The sequence below is a fragment of the Microtus oregoni genome, unplaced genomic scaffold, assembly GCF_018167655.1.
Source record: "Microtus oregoni isolate MIOR12 unplaced genomic scaffold, Mior012 000025F_ref0000491, whole genome shotgun sequence".
Taxonomy (NCBI): domain Eukaryota; kingdom Metazoa; phylum Chordata; class Mammalia; order Rodentia; family Cricetidae; genus Microtus; species Microtus oregoni.
In genome coordinates, this window is record NW_024543084.1 from 20,462,617 (window position 1) to 20,480,880 (window position 18,264).

Here is an 18,264-nt window from a genome sequence, read left to right on the forward strand (position 1 = left end):
CCGCTGACATGCAGTACACCGGGAGCAAATATATCGGGTCATACATAAACGGGAGGTAAGGTTCCATTCGTCCATGTGTCCACTCCCGGGCTGGAGAAAGGCAGCTGCCTTTTGCTCTCTGCCCGGGACTTTGAGCCAAGCATTTTCAAACGTTTGTGCTACTAACATGCTCATGTACACATGTCTAATAAGCCACATAGGTGGGATTCATTCAATTTATTGTGTGATATGTGTACGTGTCCCAGCACCCACATGGTGACTCACGACCATCTGTAACCAAAGTTCCTCTTCTGGCCTCTGTGGGTACCAGGCACGCACATGGTGCACATACAAACATGTAGGCAAAACACTCATACACATTAAAAAATAAAAATAAATTTTTTTAAAAATGACTTTTTAAAAAAGGAAAACAGGAGCCTGGACTACAAGAGCTAGTTCCAGGACAGCTGGGGTTCTTACACAGAGAAACCCTGTCTCAAAAAAAAAAAAATGAAAAATAGGAAATGCTATTCAGTAAATGCCAATTATAAGCCCTGCCCTTAAAAAGCTCATGCAGACATGAGGGCAAGTAAGCCCGACACAGTTATAAGTAATCAAGGTCAGCACTGTGGGCAAGGGAGAGGCCGAGGACCCAGTGTGGCTAGCAGCTCCAGATGAAGAAAGTGAAATATTTTTCAGAGCTGGAGAGCCTGAGGCTGGGGGGAAGTATATTGACAGATAAGTGCTAGTTGTTGGGGTGTAAATCACTCCATGGGGCTGTGGAGATGGAGAGATGAAGGGCCTGATTTGGGAGGGTCTGTGTACACAGGCTAGAGGAACTGCAGGGTGTTTTGAGTTTGAGGCTGCAGGAACGATGGCCGGCCATAGGGATGGTTTCCTAGAGAAAGTGGTGATAATTCATATGGGTGATAACTCAGATCTTCAATCAGCTCTGCAAGGGAGAGGGTAAAGGACTCGAGTCTCTTGTCTGACCCTTCGGAAGGTGGTAAAGATGCTGGGTGTACAACACTTCCACAACAGTGATCTAGTTCAGGCTGATCTCGCACGTACATGGTTGAACTTAGGCAAAACAAGCAGCTTACTCACTCTTAGGAATACAATGCTAAGAAGCAATGGGGTAAGGATTTCTACCCATTTCTGTGTCTAAACCACATCACGTCTTCCCACCTGGCCTTGCGACAGCAGAAGTTTTGTCAAGTGGAGATGAAGGAAACCAGGAAGCCCACACGCATCTTTATGATGTGCTCTGCACGTCAAGTCAGTGAGACAGACAGACACCGACAGAAGGCCGGAACTCTACACACTTTCACCTGTCTGTACTGCATCAGCCACCCCTGCTCATCCCGAGCAATGAGGTCTTTTTGGTACTACTGTAGTCACAGACCTGACAGGAGCCTCTCGATTGCCCACAACCCACAAGAGAACAGTCATTGACTTGCTGGTCTTCTTTTCATAGTTTTGCCATGTACTCTGCCTGAATCTTGGTTTTTGGCAACAGTCATCCTTGTGACTGCTTAGATCCAGCATGTAATGAGAGAAACAGCACGGAGAGAACCCAGCCTTCCGCTAGAGGTGGGCCTCGATTTCCTCATCAGAGGCAGAGCTAGTGAACGCCCTGAGGGGATTCAAGGGATACTTAACAGTATGCATACAGATGTTGTTTTCACAGAGGATTCAAGGGGATACTTAACAGTATACATACAGATGTTGTTTTCACAGGGAGATAATGGCAGGGGGAGGGGGCTCTTTTCATTCTTGGTCTGAGAGGAGGCAATTTATTTTTAGAGTTTAAATGCCTGGAATCACTTCTTCTTTTTTTTTAAAATTTATTTATTATATTATGTGTATAGCATTCCTTCCACGTGTGCTTGCAAGCCAGAAGGGGGCACCAGGTCTCATTATAGATGGTTGTAAGCCACCATGTGGTTGCTGGGAATTGAACTCAGGACCTCTGGAAAAGCAGTCAGTGCTCTTAACCTCTGAGCCATCTCTCCAGCCCCCTGGAATCACTTCTTATATAAAATAAATTAATACTTAATATTTGGTTTAGGTAGACTTCCCATTGCTGGTGGGAATATAACATTGGACAAGTGCTCTGGAAGAGCTTGACATTTTCTTAAAAAGTAAGACAGGGGCCGGGCGGTGGTGGCGCACGCCTTTAATCCCAGCACTCGGGAGGCAGAGGCAGGCGATCTCTGGGAGTTCGGGGCCAGCCTGGTCTACAAGAGCTAGTTCCAGGACAGGCACCAAAGCTACAGAGAAACCCTGTCTTGAAAAAAAAAAAAAAAAGTAAGACAGGCATTTGACTCCTAGGTATTAGCCTGATAAATGGAAATACACGCTCATACAAAGGCATACTTGTGGGTGCTCCAACAGCTTTATGTAACTGAGACTGTAATAACCAGAAACTGGAATCAACCCAAACGTCCTCCAACATGTGAATGAGCAAACAATGTGGAATATCCATTCACTGGAAGAGCACACACAGTGAGAATGCTGGTTCACACAGCAGTAACATGAATAGATCTCAGAAGAATTATATTGCGTGAAGGAAGTCCCCCCTCCCAAAAAGGAGCACATAGTATATGATTTTTATATAAAATTATAGGAAGTGAAGATGAATTCATGGTCACAGAAAATTGATGAGTATTTGCTTAAGGATGAGGAATGGAAAGAACGAATAAGAAAGATTAAAGAAGATTATGCAGCAGCTGGGGGTGGGGGATATATTAATTATATTAACTATGATGATGGTTTCCAGGATATGTGTCAAGACTCATAAGCTATACACTTTAAGTTTGTGTATAGTTTTGCATATCAATTATGCTTCATAAATAAAACTGTTTTAACAAAACATTAAAATTCATTATTTGCTTGTACCATATCTAAATATAAAAATGAAAAACCCGGTATAGTGGCTTATACCTACAATCTCAGCATTTGAGAGGCTGAGGCAGGAGAATTGATATGGCTTCAAGGCCAGTCTGATCTACATGAGTTCCAGGTCAGCATCGGCTAGAGAGTGAATCCCTGTTGATAAATAAATGTAGGGCCTCTGACCTCATGGTCATGATTTTCCTGAAAGTGCTGCACAGTTGAGTTCTAGATGATTCTACTTGAGAACACAGAGAAGAAGAAAGACCTTCTACATTTTGTAATAGCCACCATGCCTCATAGTGATTTCCATTTGACAAATGAAAAATGTAAGGTAAGGTGCAGAGTGATTTCTGTAGCTGGCCCAAGCTAACATTTGACAGAACAAGGATTTGCTTAGTGGGCAAGACTGAACTGGTCACGGTGGACTCAGAATCAGCTGCCTGAGCCGCTGGTCTCTGCAGTTTCTGCTGTGTATCTCTGACACAGTCCACAGCCCTCTCTGGACCTAGCAAGGCCAGCAGTGAACAACATCAACTCTAGGACAGTCTGCAGCAGCAGGGAGGATGACAGAGCAAAAGCTGCGCATCTTAAACAACTTTTTTTTTTTTTTTTTTTTTGCAGTTTTGATGAAAACAAAGCCCCACAAAAACTCTGCCAGAATCGTGATGAATGACACCTAAGGATGGAGAGAGTGACTGTCCCCCCATGTCCTTACAGGATGGAGGGCAATGCAGAGTACATCCTCCCTACTGAGACGAGATATGTTGGGGACATGAAGGACGGCATGTTCCATGGAGAAGGAACCCTGTTATTTCCCAGTGGGAGCCGATTCGACGCCACCTGGGAGAAAGGATTGGTGGTGAAGGTGACCAGATGGGGCTTCGGGAAGGGTCTCAGGCAGGAAGAGCCCCCCCCCCCCACCTGCTGTAGCCCCTTAGCCTCCCTACCTGTTGTTGCCTCTTTCCATTCTCTCCTCCCTCCATCCTGCTGTGCCATTTACAGTCTGCTCTCTGGCCAGTGACTCTCTATCTCTGAAATGCGTGCTCCTCAGTGTGTGTGTGTGTGTGTGTGGTTTTCAACACAGGGTTTTTCTGCGTGTCCCTGGCTGTCCTGGAGCTCACTGTATAGACTAGGCTGGCCTTGAGCTCACGGATCTGCTTGCCTTTGCCTCCCGAGGGCCGGGATTAAAGTGTGCACCGCCACTGCCCAGTCTATGCTCCCCAGCCTTGAACTAACAACAGTCAGTGTGGCTATGTACTGCTGCCGTGGCGGATTACCCCTCAGCTGACCATGTTAAGTCAGCCTCCATGTACCATTGTATGGCTCTGGGGACTGGAAGCCTAAACAGGGCCAGCAGGCCAACCCCAGGAGAGAATCTCTTTCCTCACATTTTTTTCTACCTTCGAGAAGCTGCCTGCGTTTCAGGCCCAGGTATCACTCCAGTCTCTGCTTACAGCTCCAAGTCACTTCTTCTCCCCCTGCTCCTGTCGTCTCATCCTCTCCCCTGGCCCTGTCTACCTCTCTCTTGTAAGGACCCTCACATTGAGAGGTTCTAGAAGAGGTCTCTTTTTAAAATTATGCAAGGTAACACATTCACAAGTTCCAGCAGGTCTGGTCAGCTTTGGGGGTAGGGTGGGACGGCAGCGTAGCTTAGCCGCCCACAATGGTGCTCAAGGTAGAGGGAGAAGTGTGCATTCTCAGCCATCTCCTGACACACAGCACCACCCCTGCTACATCATCTAATCCAAAGGTTCTCATCTTGGGGTTTATGGGTAGAACTTAGGGATCAGTGGACCCCTGATTTATGCACACACAAAAGCCTCTGTGAATATGGAACTATATTTTTCTGCGGGGAAATGACCTGCACTCATTTGAGTTTCCCTGAGTGTTTGCTGGGCCTGACGCATGACCTAAATAAAGGTTAAGAAATGCTTCTTCTTTTATAGCTTGGAGACTCTAAGCCTCAGGAAGGGGATGTGACTTACCCAAGGTCACACAGTGAACAAACAGTATTGTGGGAATTTCCACCCATGTTTCCTGAGGCCTAGGCTGATGTGCTCTTTACATCCTGAGGTTTCCTTTAGCTCTGAAGCAGCAAGAACAGAATGCACACATCTGGGCAGGAGGCTGTGGCTCCTGGCTCTGGCTTTTCCAGCTACAATAATAATAAAAGGAAAAACAGCATGTGCAAGTGTTCCTTTGTGGGTATTAGAGCACTCGGAGGAGGGTGATCAGGAGGGCACGGCAGACAGACAGAGTCTGGCTCATGAGATAATGGAAGCCGGGCCACAGTGTATCCTCTGAAAGCTGGAGGCTCAGAGAAAGCCAGAGCTGGAGTTCTTGTCCAAACTGAAATCAGAGACTCTTGAGAGGCAGAGGCCAGGTGTGCTGATGTCCAAGGCCAAGATGAAATGGGCATCCCAGGACAGCTGAGAGCAAGTGGTCCTTCCTCTGCCCCATCTTCTGATCAGGTCTTTAACAGTGCTCATCTGTATGGGCGAGGGTGATCTCTGTACTCGGTCTGTCAACTCAAATGCAAATCTCTTTGGAAAACACACACACCTCCCAGATAAGCTTGGCACATACCTATCTCACCAAATTCCCAGCCACCCCTGTTAGAGGGATACTGTCATCCTAATCCTATCAATGAGGAACCTGGTCAGAGCCTAGGCCACCTGCCCAGCTCCATGCAGTCTCCATGATTTCTGCATCATACATAGGCTGGATGCAGTACCTCTGTCTCCCCTAATCTTCACAACCATGGCCATTGTGACAGCTGTCACTTCATTCCTGAGGCAGTGAAAAGCCAACTGTTTCCTTGGTAACAAGGCTTTGGTCTCCTCTGGTTCCTTCCAGGGAAGGTACACCTTTGCTGATGGGCTGCAGTATGAGGACAGACATTGGCACTACTGCGACAGTTATGACCGGAGATTCCACACCGAGATCTGCTACGGCCTGAAGCCCTCAGGTAGCACACCCACAGCGAGAGGGAGGTTGAAGGCACCTGAAATGAATGTCTGGTCCCCACTGAACCTTCCTGAGGGGAAGATGGATGCAGCAGGCCCAGGAGAGCCACAGGACCCAGTACTCACATCTCAGGCCCCTGGGCTGGCCAAGGGGAGGAGACCAAGGAACCCCACTTCTCTGTGCCTCAGCTTTCCCCATCCAAGTCAGGGAAGCAGTGTTTTCTGCCTTACAAGTCCATTGCCAATAAGAAAATTTGTACCTGGAATGATGCTTTGCATGCATGTCAGGTGAATGGCACGCAACAGCTGTCATGCTAAAAATATGTAAGCATTACAACACAAGAGGGTGGGAAAGGGGGACACAGGCCAACGGGACATGTGCTCTGTAGGCTGGGTCCCTCCAGTCCCTGTCTTCTCTTAGGCTGTTTAGGGTGCCCCTTCTGGTCACTCCTCCCTGCCCTGCCTCATGGGGGAGAAAATCGAGAGCATCTCTAAGATGGCAACTCGACTGAGGCGTTCAGCAATCATTGCCAATACACATGTATTTTGGTCCGGGGCAAGTGTATAATTAGACAACATTCAAGCATTGCTTTTGTGTGATGCAGATATGCAAGCACGGCATTCAACTCTCTGCTCAGAGAAAGGGAAATTCAGGACTTAATATTAAAAAGAACATTCCAGCATCTCTCTTTACTCCAGTCATGGCATTCCAAGACTTAAAATGTCTGTATGCCCCTTCCTTCCTGGGGAAGTGCCCCTGACTTAGGGATCAGACTCAGACCCACTCCTTCCCTCATGTGTCACTTAGCACCCAGGGCCCAGAGCCTGGCAGCTTCCTAGCTACCTTGCACTGGGCCTGTTACTCAGCCTCGGATGTGAGTTCCCTCTGAGGATTACCTGAGACAGGAGGAGCCAAATATCTAGTACACAAGAAACAATGAATGGAACCACTGATGTGGGATTCCCCTCTGTATGCTGCGAACCATTGGTTAATGAATAAAGCTGCTTTGGCCTGTGTCAGGGCAGGATAGAGCTAGGCAGGAAAACTAAACTGAATGCTGGGAATAAGAAGACAGAGTCAGAGAGATGCCATGTAGCTGCTGAAGGAGATAAATGCCCACAAACCTTACTAGTAAACCATGAGCCTCGTGGTAAAATACAAAATAATAGAAATGGGTTAATTTAAGACATAAGAGCTAGCTAGCAATGTGCTTAAGTGATTGGCCAAGCAGTGTTGTAATGAATACAGTGTCTGTGTGACTATTTTGGGTCTGGGGGGCTGGAACAAACAAGCATACTCTGCCTACAGTACCACTGTGGCTATTTCGGAGAAAGTCCAGGTGCAGACCTCTGTTTGCCCTTTCCTGGTGACCTCCCTTTCTGGATTCTGTTCTTAGGTTTCCTGGAGTGTGGCCAGGGGTTCACACCCATGGCCTCTGTCCTGCGTGTGGTCAAGGGTTCACACCCATGGCCTCTGTCCTGCGTGTGGTCAAGGGTTCACACCCATGGCCTCTGTCCTGAATGTGGTCAAGGGTTCACACCCATGGCCTCTGTCCTGCGTGTGGTCAAGGGTTCACACCCATGGCCTCTGTCCTGAATGTGGTCAAGGGTTCATACCTATGGCCTCTGTCCTGCGTGTGACCAAGGGCTCACACCTGTGGCTTCTGTCCTGAGTGCGACCAAGGGTTCACACCTGTGGCTTCTGTCCACACACTGGCTAGCCCTCTTGAATCTACTCTCCTGGCCATCTCTGACTCACCCCTGGGTTTCTTTGACTTCAGAACTTTATCATGGTGGCCCAGGAAATGGATGAGGATGATATCAGAGAAGACAAAGGGTCCAGCTCCCAAGGCCCTGCTCACTGCCCCGTTTTCAAATGCTCCCTGGGCCCTGTTCCTGATGACTTTGCTCCTGGCCCTGCAAAAGTAGCCTTTGGTCCCACGGCCACATGAACAACAGCTGGGGGTGCACATGACCTTGGTGATATACTACCTGTCCTTTGTACCTCCTTAAGGTATCTCTCAGCTCACCAACATGGACCCACCTAGAAAAATCCCCACTGGCTGCTATGACTGTGGCGATGGCTTCTACAACCCCAGGACCAGAGTCATCAAGGATTACCGTAATCGCTTTCTGAGAAATGCAGGTAGGTGTATGCTGACACTGCGGACATGCTTTCTCTTCACCTGCAGGGATAACAGCACACATGTGCATGCATGTGTGTGAATACATTAAGAAAGAGATGAATATGGTCATCTGGATGTCCCCTTGACCTCAAAGCTGGCAGGTCTGTGTACGGCCAGAGTGAGAGCACGGAAGTGTGTGCTGAAAGAGTAAGGCTCTTCTTTCTGTAAGCATCCCTTCATTAGCATTAGTAGACTCCTGCTGTGTTCTAGATGCCATGCTTGGCACTGGGTATAGCAGAGAGAAGCTACATCCCAGCCCCTTCCTGCTGGAGCTGATGCTCCCATAGGCAGTAGAGAAACGACAGATAACTGATTGCATCATGGAGCAGGCCATCAGAAGGAAGACATGGCCCTAGAAGTGGAAAGGTGGGGGCACCATGAAGGAGTAGTTTAGGGTCCCTAGTCCAGAACCAAGGTACCAGAGGTTTTGAGAAGAACATGGCATCTCAGTCGGCACCTAGGAATTGACCCTGGACGTGGGAAGGAGCTCGTCAGTCAGTGGGAAAGCACAGGCATGGCCAAAGAGCAGTGACTCCGTGTAGTCCAGGAAAGCTGGCTGGCTGGCCCCTCGGCTAGCTGGTGCATACAGAACTTCATTTTAGTGAGAGACCCCAAGGCTGATAAGACTTCACAGTGACCTAACTCTCAGGAGGCAATGTACAAATAAAAATATGAGTGTTTCCTATAATTCATGGGGTCACATTTGTCTTCCTGGGGTCATAGTCCCACTACAGTACTGATAGCTATGTCCTTCTCAAAGACGTGCAAACATCTGTAGACATGCACGCGTGTGCGCGCGCGCACACACACACACACACACAGAGAGAGAGAGAGAGAGAGAGAGAGAGAGAGAGAGAGAGAAGGAGGGGTGTATATACTTTAAGGGATTTGCAGTCTGTGGAGAAGCTCTCTGTGTGAGGAAATATCTAGTAGAACAGAATGGCTCCACGGCAGTGAACAGCATCCCCTTCCCACAGGGACATCACTCAGTCAGTGGGGATGCAGAATGTTGCCAATAGGGCTGGCATGAGAGCCAGGGAAACATCTGCTGATCCCAAGGCTGGAATCCAGAACCACTTTGAAAAGAGCGTACGGAATGCTGAGATCCAGGGCCCAGCGACTCCGCTTCTTGTGGGGACACTGTGCCTCAGGCCCAAGTGAGCCAGTGCTACACAGCGTGACTTCCCCAGGGGCCTATCGAAGGCTAGTGTCCCTCTCACGTTTATTTAAGCTGTAAATGCCTATTTCTGTCGACATTTGCTTAATGGTCACAGGGTCTATGTGAAAGGAACTCTCACCTCCACTTGCATTCAGGACTTGTCAAAAAAATAGGAAGAAGTAGCTGTCGGGAGCTTGGCTAAAAGGCTAGCACCAAGAAAGCACCAATAGAACATGGAGACAACAGAGAAAGTCACACATGGAGCAGCCCCACCTCTGGGCCTAGGGCAAAGGGCAACAGTGGGGGTCACAGGAAGTGAGTGGAGGTACTAAGGAACTCTGAGAAGAGGGCATTGTCAGGCTGCAGCTGAGCTCCAAGCGGGCACTGCCCATTGGAGTCTGTGAGGAGTGCAATGATGCTGTTTCTGAAAGTGTAGAAAAAAAATGACATTGGGCGGGAAATGCCACTTCTAAGAAACATTAGCATGAACAGCAAACAAAACAGAAAGGAACCAGAGAACTGGCTGGCAAAGTGCAAACGTGCCCTGCTGCCGTGCCTGCCCCCACTACACAGAGCAGAGCGTGAATGTACCTCCATGTCATACGCCCCCAACCTGCACAGAGCAGAGCGTGAATGTACCTCCACAACCCAGTCTTCTGTCACAATGCTCCTAAGCAGGTGAGCTCTTCTACAGATGTTAAAACTTCCTGATAAAGGTGTGTCCTCTGTGCCCCAGTTGGTGTGGAACACGAGGCTACCACATACTGTCAACAAGCTGAACGGTCCTTTCTAGAAATACAAAGATACTGGCACCTTTTCGTCACATGGGGAGATAGACGCTCAAAGACCCTAGACCCATAATCAACTAATATTAATTTCTAATCAGTCCTGCTTAAAGAACCTATAACCAGCCAGCCACTGTCAATAATCCTTGTATGAAACAATTTGGGGGAGGTGAAGGCATATATAGGGGAGCACAAGGAAGACCAGTGCTGTGGGAGCAGAAGACTACAGGCAGAAGCACGGGCAAGACTGCCATCACCACATCTTTGACTGACCATGAAGCTGAACATAACATTTATGAGATCTTTCTTCCACTTCACACCAGGTCCTGTTAGCCTCCAGCTTTATATTTCCTCTGGTCTCACTTTTGTGTTTGTTTGTTTGTTTGTTTGTTTGTTTAATCTGGCAGCGTTACCTAAACTGTCATTTCAAAGGGTCTGAATCCTGACAAGACCTGTCAAAAAGTCCAGATTCAGTTGGTTGATTCTATTTTTGTTACATTTCTATCAGCAGTGGAAGTGTTAAGGAGTGTGGAGAACCCCTGGGTTCTATGTAGTGGTTCCTTTGTCCAACTGTATAACAGCAACCCAGTTAACCTGTAACCAGTGACTCCAGCCTGTCTAGTGCTCTCCTCCATGCTAAACTCTGTTGTGAGTCTTTTTCTGTCCTGTCAGCCAGCTCCCAAATAACTACACAGAGACTTATTAATTGTGTAAACTCAGCCAATAGCTCAGGCTTTCTTCTAACCAGCTCTTACAACTTAACTTAACCCATTTCTGTGCATCTATGTGCTGCCACGTAGCTCATGACTTTTACCTCGTCACCTACATGTCATGCTTTCTCCATGACTCTGTCTTTCTTCTTCCCAGTATCCTCTGTGCCTAAAAGTCCTGCCTAGCTATTGGTCATTCAACTCTGTATTAAACCAACCAGAGTGACACATCTTCACAGTGTACAAAAAGATCATTCCATAGCAAAGCTCATTGGAGCCATGCTGCATCACCTGACAGGACCACCCCCTTGAGAACTGAGATCTGTAAGCCAGTGAAGTTGAAGCTTCAGGGCAAACATTCTTCCTAAAGCCCCTGAGCCAGTGCAGCAGGCATGCCTTGGCACTGAACACAGGGCTAGCATACAGTGGTGCTCATTAAATAGGTATGAAGCAGGGCCGGGTGTATCTCAAGGTAGACAGCATTTGTCTAGTATACACGAAGCCTTCATTTCAATCCTGAAAAAGAGTAAGGATATGTAAACCAGATAAATGAAGAAATGAATGTGAACTATGAACCTCTACCCTGGGGGTGGGGGCAGGGGAATATATTTCTTGCATGTCTCTAATGTGTTTGACTATGAAATTTGTTGGGAAGTGGGTCAGTGGGAGCATTTTGCAGAAGTAGGGCAGTATGAAGTCTATTCTGGAACATTCCAGAGTGTGATGTGTTTGTTAAATCTTTCTATGGTTAGGGTAGAATGCAAGAGATTCATTTGACGCTTTGAAAGGTTTGAATTGTATTCCAGTCCTGTTTCCCCAGAGTAGCATCCTGCTCCAATGAAGAGTCACAGCCTGATGTTCATGACAGACCCAGAAGCACACATTTGCAATGTAATGGGCAGGACTTTTGACTAAGTGGGAGATGAAGGAAAGGGAAACATGATACAGAGAACAGGGCTCACAGAGGTGGAAGCAGGAGAACCAAGAGGACAACCAGTACTCACACATAGCAAGTTTGAGGCCAGCCTGGTCAGATGTGTTTAAACCAACAATGGATACCTACTGATTACACTAGCAGGAGAGTCGGGGAGGGGCATGCTAGGCAGAGAGAATATGTAAAGACACAGAGGCATAGAAACATGCCATGACCGAGTAACCAGAGTGTTCCAGAGAAGCCTTTCTTGGTCGTGTACTCAAACATTTTGGGACTCTATGAGGGTGGACACCAATGTTTTGCACACTTGTTATGTGTCTGGATCTGGGCTAGGTATGGTGGTAGCAGTGCCCCAGAATCTTCTCCAGTGGAGCAGGAAGGACTGCTGAGGAAGTGATCCTTAAAGTACAGAGCTGCTGCCAGCACACAGGAGAGAGCCGACCCCGGAGGCCGGCACACAGGAGGGTCAGCCGACCCTGGAGGCCAGCACACAGGAGACAGCCGACCCTGGAGGCCAGCACACAGGAGGGACAGCCGACCCTGGAGGCCGGCACACAGGAGGGACAGCCGACCCTGGAGGCCGGCACACAGGAGACAGCCGACCCTGGAGGCAGCACACCGGAGAGAGCTGACCCTGGAGGCCAGCACACAGGAGAGAGCCGACCCTGGAGGCCAGTAGGCCAGGGCAGTCTCACAGAACACCTCTGAAACCAACACAAGAGCAGAGAGACACAGCAGGGCTGGGAAGAGCAGGGGACAACATGTGCAAAGGTTAGAGTTGGGAGAGAGTGTCTGCCACCTGGGAACCACAGTGACAGGAGCATGGTGGGGGTAGGGTGGACAAGGACTAGAGGAAGGAAATGTTTCAGACTGGAAGTGTAGCAACTTTAGAAAGACCCATTACACAGAAAGGAAAGGGCAAAAGAGTTAAGTTTAGATAGGAGATCCTTCTGGTAAGATGGTGGGTGGGAGAGGGCAACTGAAAGGACCCTGGTAGGCCCAGGCTGGTGACCCATAAAACCTGGGTTACAGTTCTGGCCCCAGCTCTCTGAATGTAAGCCACCATGAGGATGCTCTTCACTGCTGAGCCATCTCTCCAGCCTAAGAGATGCCTTTCCTAGCTGGGGACTGTGGCACCCACCGCACTCAGTTACTGTGAAATTAACTTCTTTTGAGGAAAAGCCTTGCTATGTTGCTCAGGCTGGCCTTGAACTCCTGGGCTCAAGCACATCTCTTGCTTCAGCCTTCCAAGTAGCTAGCATCACAGGCATGCAAGCTGTGCTAGGCTTTTAGTGATAATTTAAATCCACCCTTCTACTCACTAAAAAGGTTTGCAAACCTCCAGCATTCCAGGATATGAGCGGGCGACCTGGGCTCTACTGAGTTTGGCTTTAGGCTATGTCAGTTAGTTTTCATTATCAACTTGGCAAAATTGAGTCCCCTGGGAGGAGAGTGTCGCTGGGGACGTGTCTGTGAGGAGTTACATTAATACCTGTTTGAGATGAGCTGACCTTTCTCCTGTGGGTGGCACCATTCCCTGGGCAAGGCTATGTAAGAGTGGAGCCAGCAGGCTGAGCACCATGGTGGGTGCGCCCAACTCTCCCGGGCTCTTGCCTCCTGACTTCGCCTGGACTATAACCCAGACTGTGGGCCCTGTGGAGTCTTCCTACCTCAAATTGCTTTTGTCACAGCAGCAGGGAAGGCACGGGCCCTGAGGCACTTCAGGAGTGTTTCCTCCCGATGACCGCACACGTGACACAGCCCATGTGCATATGCCTACTGCACACACGCAATGCTCAGTGTTTTCTAGTCTGCTCTTTGGTAGGTGCTGGCTGCTCAGCACTATGCTGACTTCACAGCTCTCTCCAAGGACTGCCAGAGGTGGCCTTTGCTGGCTCCGCCTGCCTCCCTCTCCTCTAAGGTCACACAGGCTTCCCAGCAGTGCTTAGCCTGTGACACTGGGAGCTCAAGAGGTCATGGACTGGGTGACTATGTCTGTCATCACCATTCCTGGCATCTCACAGGTCCCAGAGCTGATCACGTCTTTGTAAAAGAAAAGGCAGGCAGGTAGCGCCCCTCCTCTCACATCTCACGTGTTCTCCTTCTGAGATTCAAAGTTCAGTTCTCACGCATAATAGACAACTTGCTATTTTGAATGAAAGCAATCCGTTATATTTCTACATGGTGCCAAGGTTTCAAATCATTTCACTGGCCAACATAGGGTCATAATGTGGGGACTCAGGCCATATCTGATCTGCAGGGTTTGTGTTTCTTGGTCTAATGTTTGAGCTTGGGCTTAGCTGCTAGGTGAGTGCACAGTACTCGGGTCCCTGCTGTATAGCTAGCCGCATTAGCCATTTCTGTCCGCCTCACAGCTTCTGCTCATGTGCTGCCTCAAGCCTCATGAACGCCTCCATATGTACATGCTGGCATCTGGAACGGAGGCAGGAGATGTCCTGAGATGAGAATGTCAGGTCTCAGAGTGGCAGGCAGGCTGGAGGCACTAGAACTATTCCATCTCCCCGTTAGTGATCTTTCCTCCTCCCCGGAGCTTCCTGTCTTAGAACAGTAACTAGTGTTGTGTTACAAGCGGCAGGGCTGCGTCCCTGGCATGCGGCCGCCCGCATGGCTAGCTTTACCCGAAATAATTATACAGAAACTGTATTCTTTTAAACACTGCCTGACCCATTAGTTTCAGTTTCTTATTGGCTAGCTTTTACATATTGATCTAACCCATTTCTATTAATCTGTGTAGCCCAAGAGCTGGCTTACCAGGAATGATCTTAACCTGCGTCTGTCTGGAGTGGGAGAATCATGGCGACTCCCTGACTCAGCTTCTTTCTCCCAGCATTCCGTTCTGTTTACTCCGCCTACCTAAGGGTTGGCCTATTAAATGGGTCTAGGCAGTTTCTTTATTAATAAGAAATCACTCCCACATCATTTCCCCTTTTTCTGTTTAAACAAAAAAGAAAGGCTTTAACTTTAACATAGTAAAATTACATATAGCAAAACAGTTATCAAGCAAGAATTACAGTTACAATATTTATATCTATTTTATCTTTTATCATAACTAAGGAAAACTATAACTATCTATTCATTCTTCAACTCCATAAAAGACTCCAGAAGGATATAATACTACCTAAGTAAACAAGAAATAAGAAAACTCTAGAAATGACAGAGACATCTTGCTGCCTGGACAGTCACCCAAAGTTCTTTTGTATGGTTGGGGCATCCATCTTCAGCCTTCAGGCCCATAGTATCCAGCAGACATTTCCATGAAGCAGGAAATTTCAAAGACAGTTCAGTCACTATCTGCTGTGTCCTGCAGAATGTCTCGCAGATTCTTTCATGAGTCATGAACCCCAAAAGACCGTCTCACCTTTAGGCAAGTTCAGCAGTCCTCTCTCTGCGGGTTCTCTGTGTCCATTTTATGCAACAGTCCAGGCAAGAGCAGTTTCTTGCCCAAATGGCTATCCAACTCCATAAGGATCCTCTTCGATGCCCATCTTCCTCTCGAAGTAGATTGGTGCCACCAGGAGCAGATATGTCTCATTGTCATGAAAAGTCCTAAGTTATTAAAACATTAAATGCCATATTCTGCAGTCTTTTAAAGATATGAAGAATGTCTATCTAACTGAAATGTATCTCTATATATCTAGAAAATCTAACTAACATGACTACAAGATTGACTATTATTGATGATTAACCATTAACCTATATTTCTTAATTATACATTACATTTTTAAATGAACTACACAATCACAATACCTTAATCAAGATCAGAAATACATATACATATAACAAAATTGACTGTAAAATCCACACCAATGCAAATTACTCATACCTATATCATTTCCCCCTTTAAATGTAAAAGAACATTTACAAACAATATTTTGGGAACATGGGCGCAGTTTTTTCTCTCCAAACTGCTTCCTGCTGAATGGGGGCGCTGTTAATCAGATCATTTAGGGTGTAACCTGTGTGCCAGGTTTATCTCAGTTGGCAGTTGAGTGAAGTAATTTCTTGAGGGTGTTCACAGGAACTTTTCAGGAGGTCGTGGTCTATCATACCATATCGGGATAGATGCAATCCACAGGGTCTGGTCCTCTGTGAAAACAAAAGAAGACCCTTTCCAAAGCATCATATCCTTAGACCCAAATTTTGAAATCGTAATACCCTTATATCCATCCTGGTTTAGCTTGGCAGCCCATGTAATGAAATGTCTCTCTGTACTTAGCTCCTTCACAGTCAAAAATTTTAAAGAAAGTACAATGTACATAATCCAGACTCTCTGTGAATTTTCCATTTTTACGTGGCTTATTTTTCTTTATTTTTTTAATCTCTTAACTATCTGTACTCTGTCTCTTTAAAGACTTTACCTTTTTTTTTTAAACCATTAACTTTATTCTCTATATTCTTTTTCTTCTCTCTCTCAAGCCTACGTATATTTATCCAACAGTGTGGTATTTTATGTCTGAATCTGTTTTATTGTGAATCTCTAACATTTTTTTACTATCCAGGAGCATTTCTTAAAATGTTAAGCAGTTCTTAAAAACTTAAGTTGAACCATGTACAGGTAATACGGTAATAAGGTACAGCCTGTTTCCTGCCCAGTCTAAACCTTAACTAAGCTGTTTTTATGGTAATTACGGTAGTTCCTGCCTGAGACCAGCACAGTTCATCATGGCAGAGCCGAGCAGCTCCTGCCTCAGATCCATTTGGTGCCCCTGAGCTGTGCACAGTTCCAGGCACACAGCAAGTCCTCATTGGAGCCGCACTCAGTAGTTTAATTTTGAGACTGAGCATGCAGCACAGAAACTCTTTTTATCCAAGTTACAACCAAATCTGACACGCAGAGCAGTGCGCAGTCTGAAAACACGTCTCTTCCACCATGCTCTTCCGCCTGCCTAAGCCTGATTCTGCCATCTGCCCAGGTGCAGGCGGGGAGCGCTGAGAGCACTCTCCTTCCGATCCCAAGCGGGAACACAAACATCCAGTCCCATAAAATCCATTGAAATGCTTTAAAGCCAGAGTTTGCACTGGCGGCACAGTCCCAAGAAGCCGCACTTTAAAATGACGCAGCTTTTTTTTCTGTTGCTGTTGCCGAATCAGGAAATCTCTCTACAGCACGCCACCAACAAACAGCAAAAATCTGTGTTAAAGTCTCTCTCCCTTATTTTTAAGCCTTTTCAGGTTTTTAAGTGGATTTAGTCCATCACGTCGGGCGCCATTCTGTTGTGTTACAAGCGGCAGGGCTGCGTCCCTGGCATGCGGCCGCCCGCATGGCTAGCTTTACCCGAAATAATTATACAGAAACTGTATTCTTTTAAACACTGCCTGACCCATTAGTTTCAGTTTCTTATTGGCTAGCTTTTACATATTGATCTAACCCATTTCTATTAATCTGTGTAGCCCAAGAGCTGGCTTACCAGGAATGATCTTAACCTGCGTCTGTCTGGAGTGGGAGAATCATGGCGACTCCCTGACTCAGCTTCTTTCTCCCAGCATTCCGTTCTGTTTACTCCGCCTACCTAAGGGTTGGCCTATTAAATGGGTCTAGGCAGTTTCTTTATTAATAAGAAATCACTCCCACATCAAACTAGTAAGTGATAGCCACTGGGCACAGTTAGTGCATGCCCCTCTCAGTACAGCAAACACAACAAACCAGGCTTGTTTAGGACCTTCTGTCCCATGAGAGACCTGAGGACTGGGAGAGGGGCTGTAGCAATTAAAGACGCAGGGCCTAGAACCCCATCAATGGTAGGTGAGCTCACTTTGTGCTCTAAGAGCCTCAGTTTCCTCATCTATGAAATGGGTATTGTGGTAACATCTCTCTGGAGGATCTGCGGGGCAAAGGGAGAATAAGTACATGACTAGGCAGCCCAGCACCTGGCCCCACAGGTGTTCAGTGATTGGCGGCTCGAGGCCGCCATCACTATGGTGATTACTGACTCAGGCTGGAGGAATGAGGAGTAAGTGGGGCCCTGGGGCTTATTATGTTTTCTCTGGATGCTAAGGAGCAAAGAAGTCTCTTGGGAGACAAGTGTGATTGGCTATGCTAATTTTGCTGCCTCCTTCCTGTTCAGCCTGGGAAACAGAATGCTACTGGGAGCTAGGGTCCAGGTCTGGGTTCACTTGTTTGAAGGTCTACCTTCCCCACTCCTGTGTTCTACACCATGTTCAAGTCCACCCAGGCTACCAGCCATCCGTGAGTGAGCAGCGGCACAGACAGCCTTTCCCGCCTTCCTGCACCTGCCACAGACCTCATCCCTCAGCATTAGCATGGAGCCAGGCCAGGAGGCCAGCCTGATGTTACTTCAGGATGACTTCACCCGCACACCCCCCTCTCAGGGGGCAAGGCTGGAAAGCTCCCTGGAGAGGAGGCCGGCCAGGCCCTGGGCTTTGGACTTCTCTCAGCTCTCACCTTCACCTTATCTCTAACAGAAGAACTCGCGTGACCTGTAGTTTACAGTGTGATGTCAGACAGTCTAGCAAGTTCCTTATGGGAGCCTGGAGAGATAGCTCAGTGGTTAGACCATTTGCTGCTCCTGCAGAGTCCCAGCACCACATGGTGGCTCACAGCCCTCTCTGTAACTCCAGTTCCAGGAGATCTGACACCTCTTCTGGATTGTGTGAGCACCAGGCAG

General features: G+C 47.6%; 1 protein-coding gene across 1 annotated transcript in view; it reads left to right on the forward strand.

Annotated features, from left to right (window-relative positions):
• Positions 1 to 8: 8 nt before the first annotated feature.
• The window catches only part of Morn5 (MORN repeat containing 5), a 31,522-nt gene continuing 13,266 nt past the window's right edge, over positions 9 to 18,264 (forward strand). The window contains exons 1-4 of the mRNA XM_041674962.1: positions 9 to 55; positions 3,595 to 3,742; positions 5,734 to 5,845; positions 7,858 to 7,989. Of these exons, the coding sequence (XP_041530896.1) occupies positions 9 to 55; positions 3,595 to 3,742; positions 5,734 to 5,845; positions 7,858 to 7,989 (439 nt within the window). The remainder of the gene's footprint in view (positions 56 to 3,594; positions 3,743 to 5,733; positions 5,846 to 7,857; positions 7,990 to 18,264) is intronic.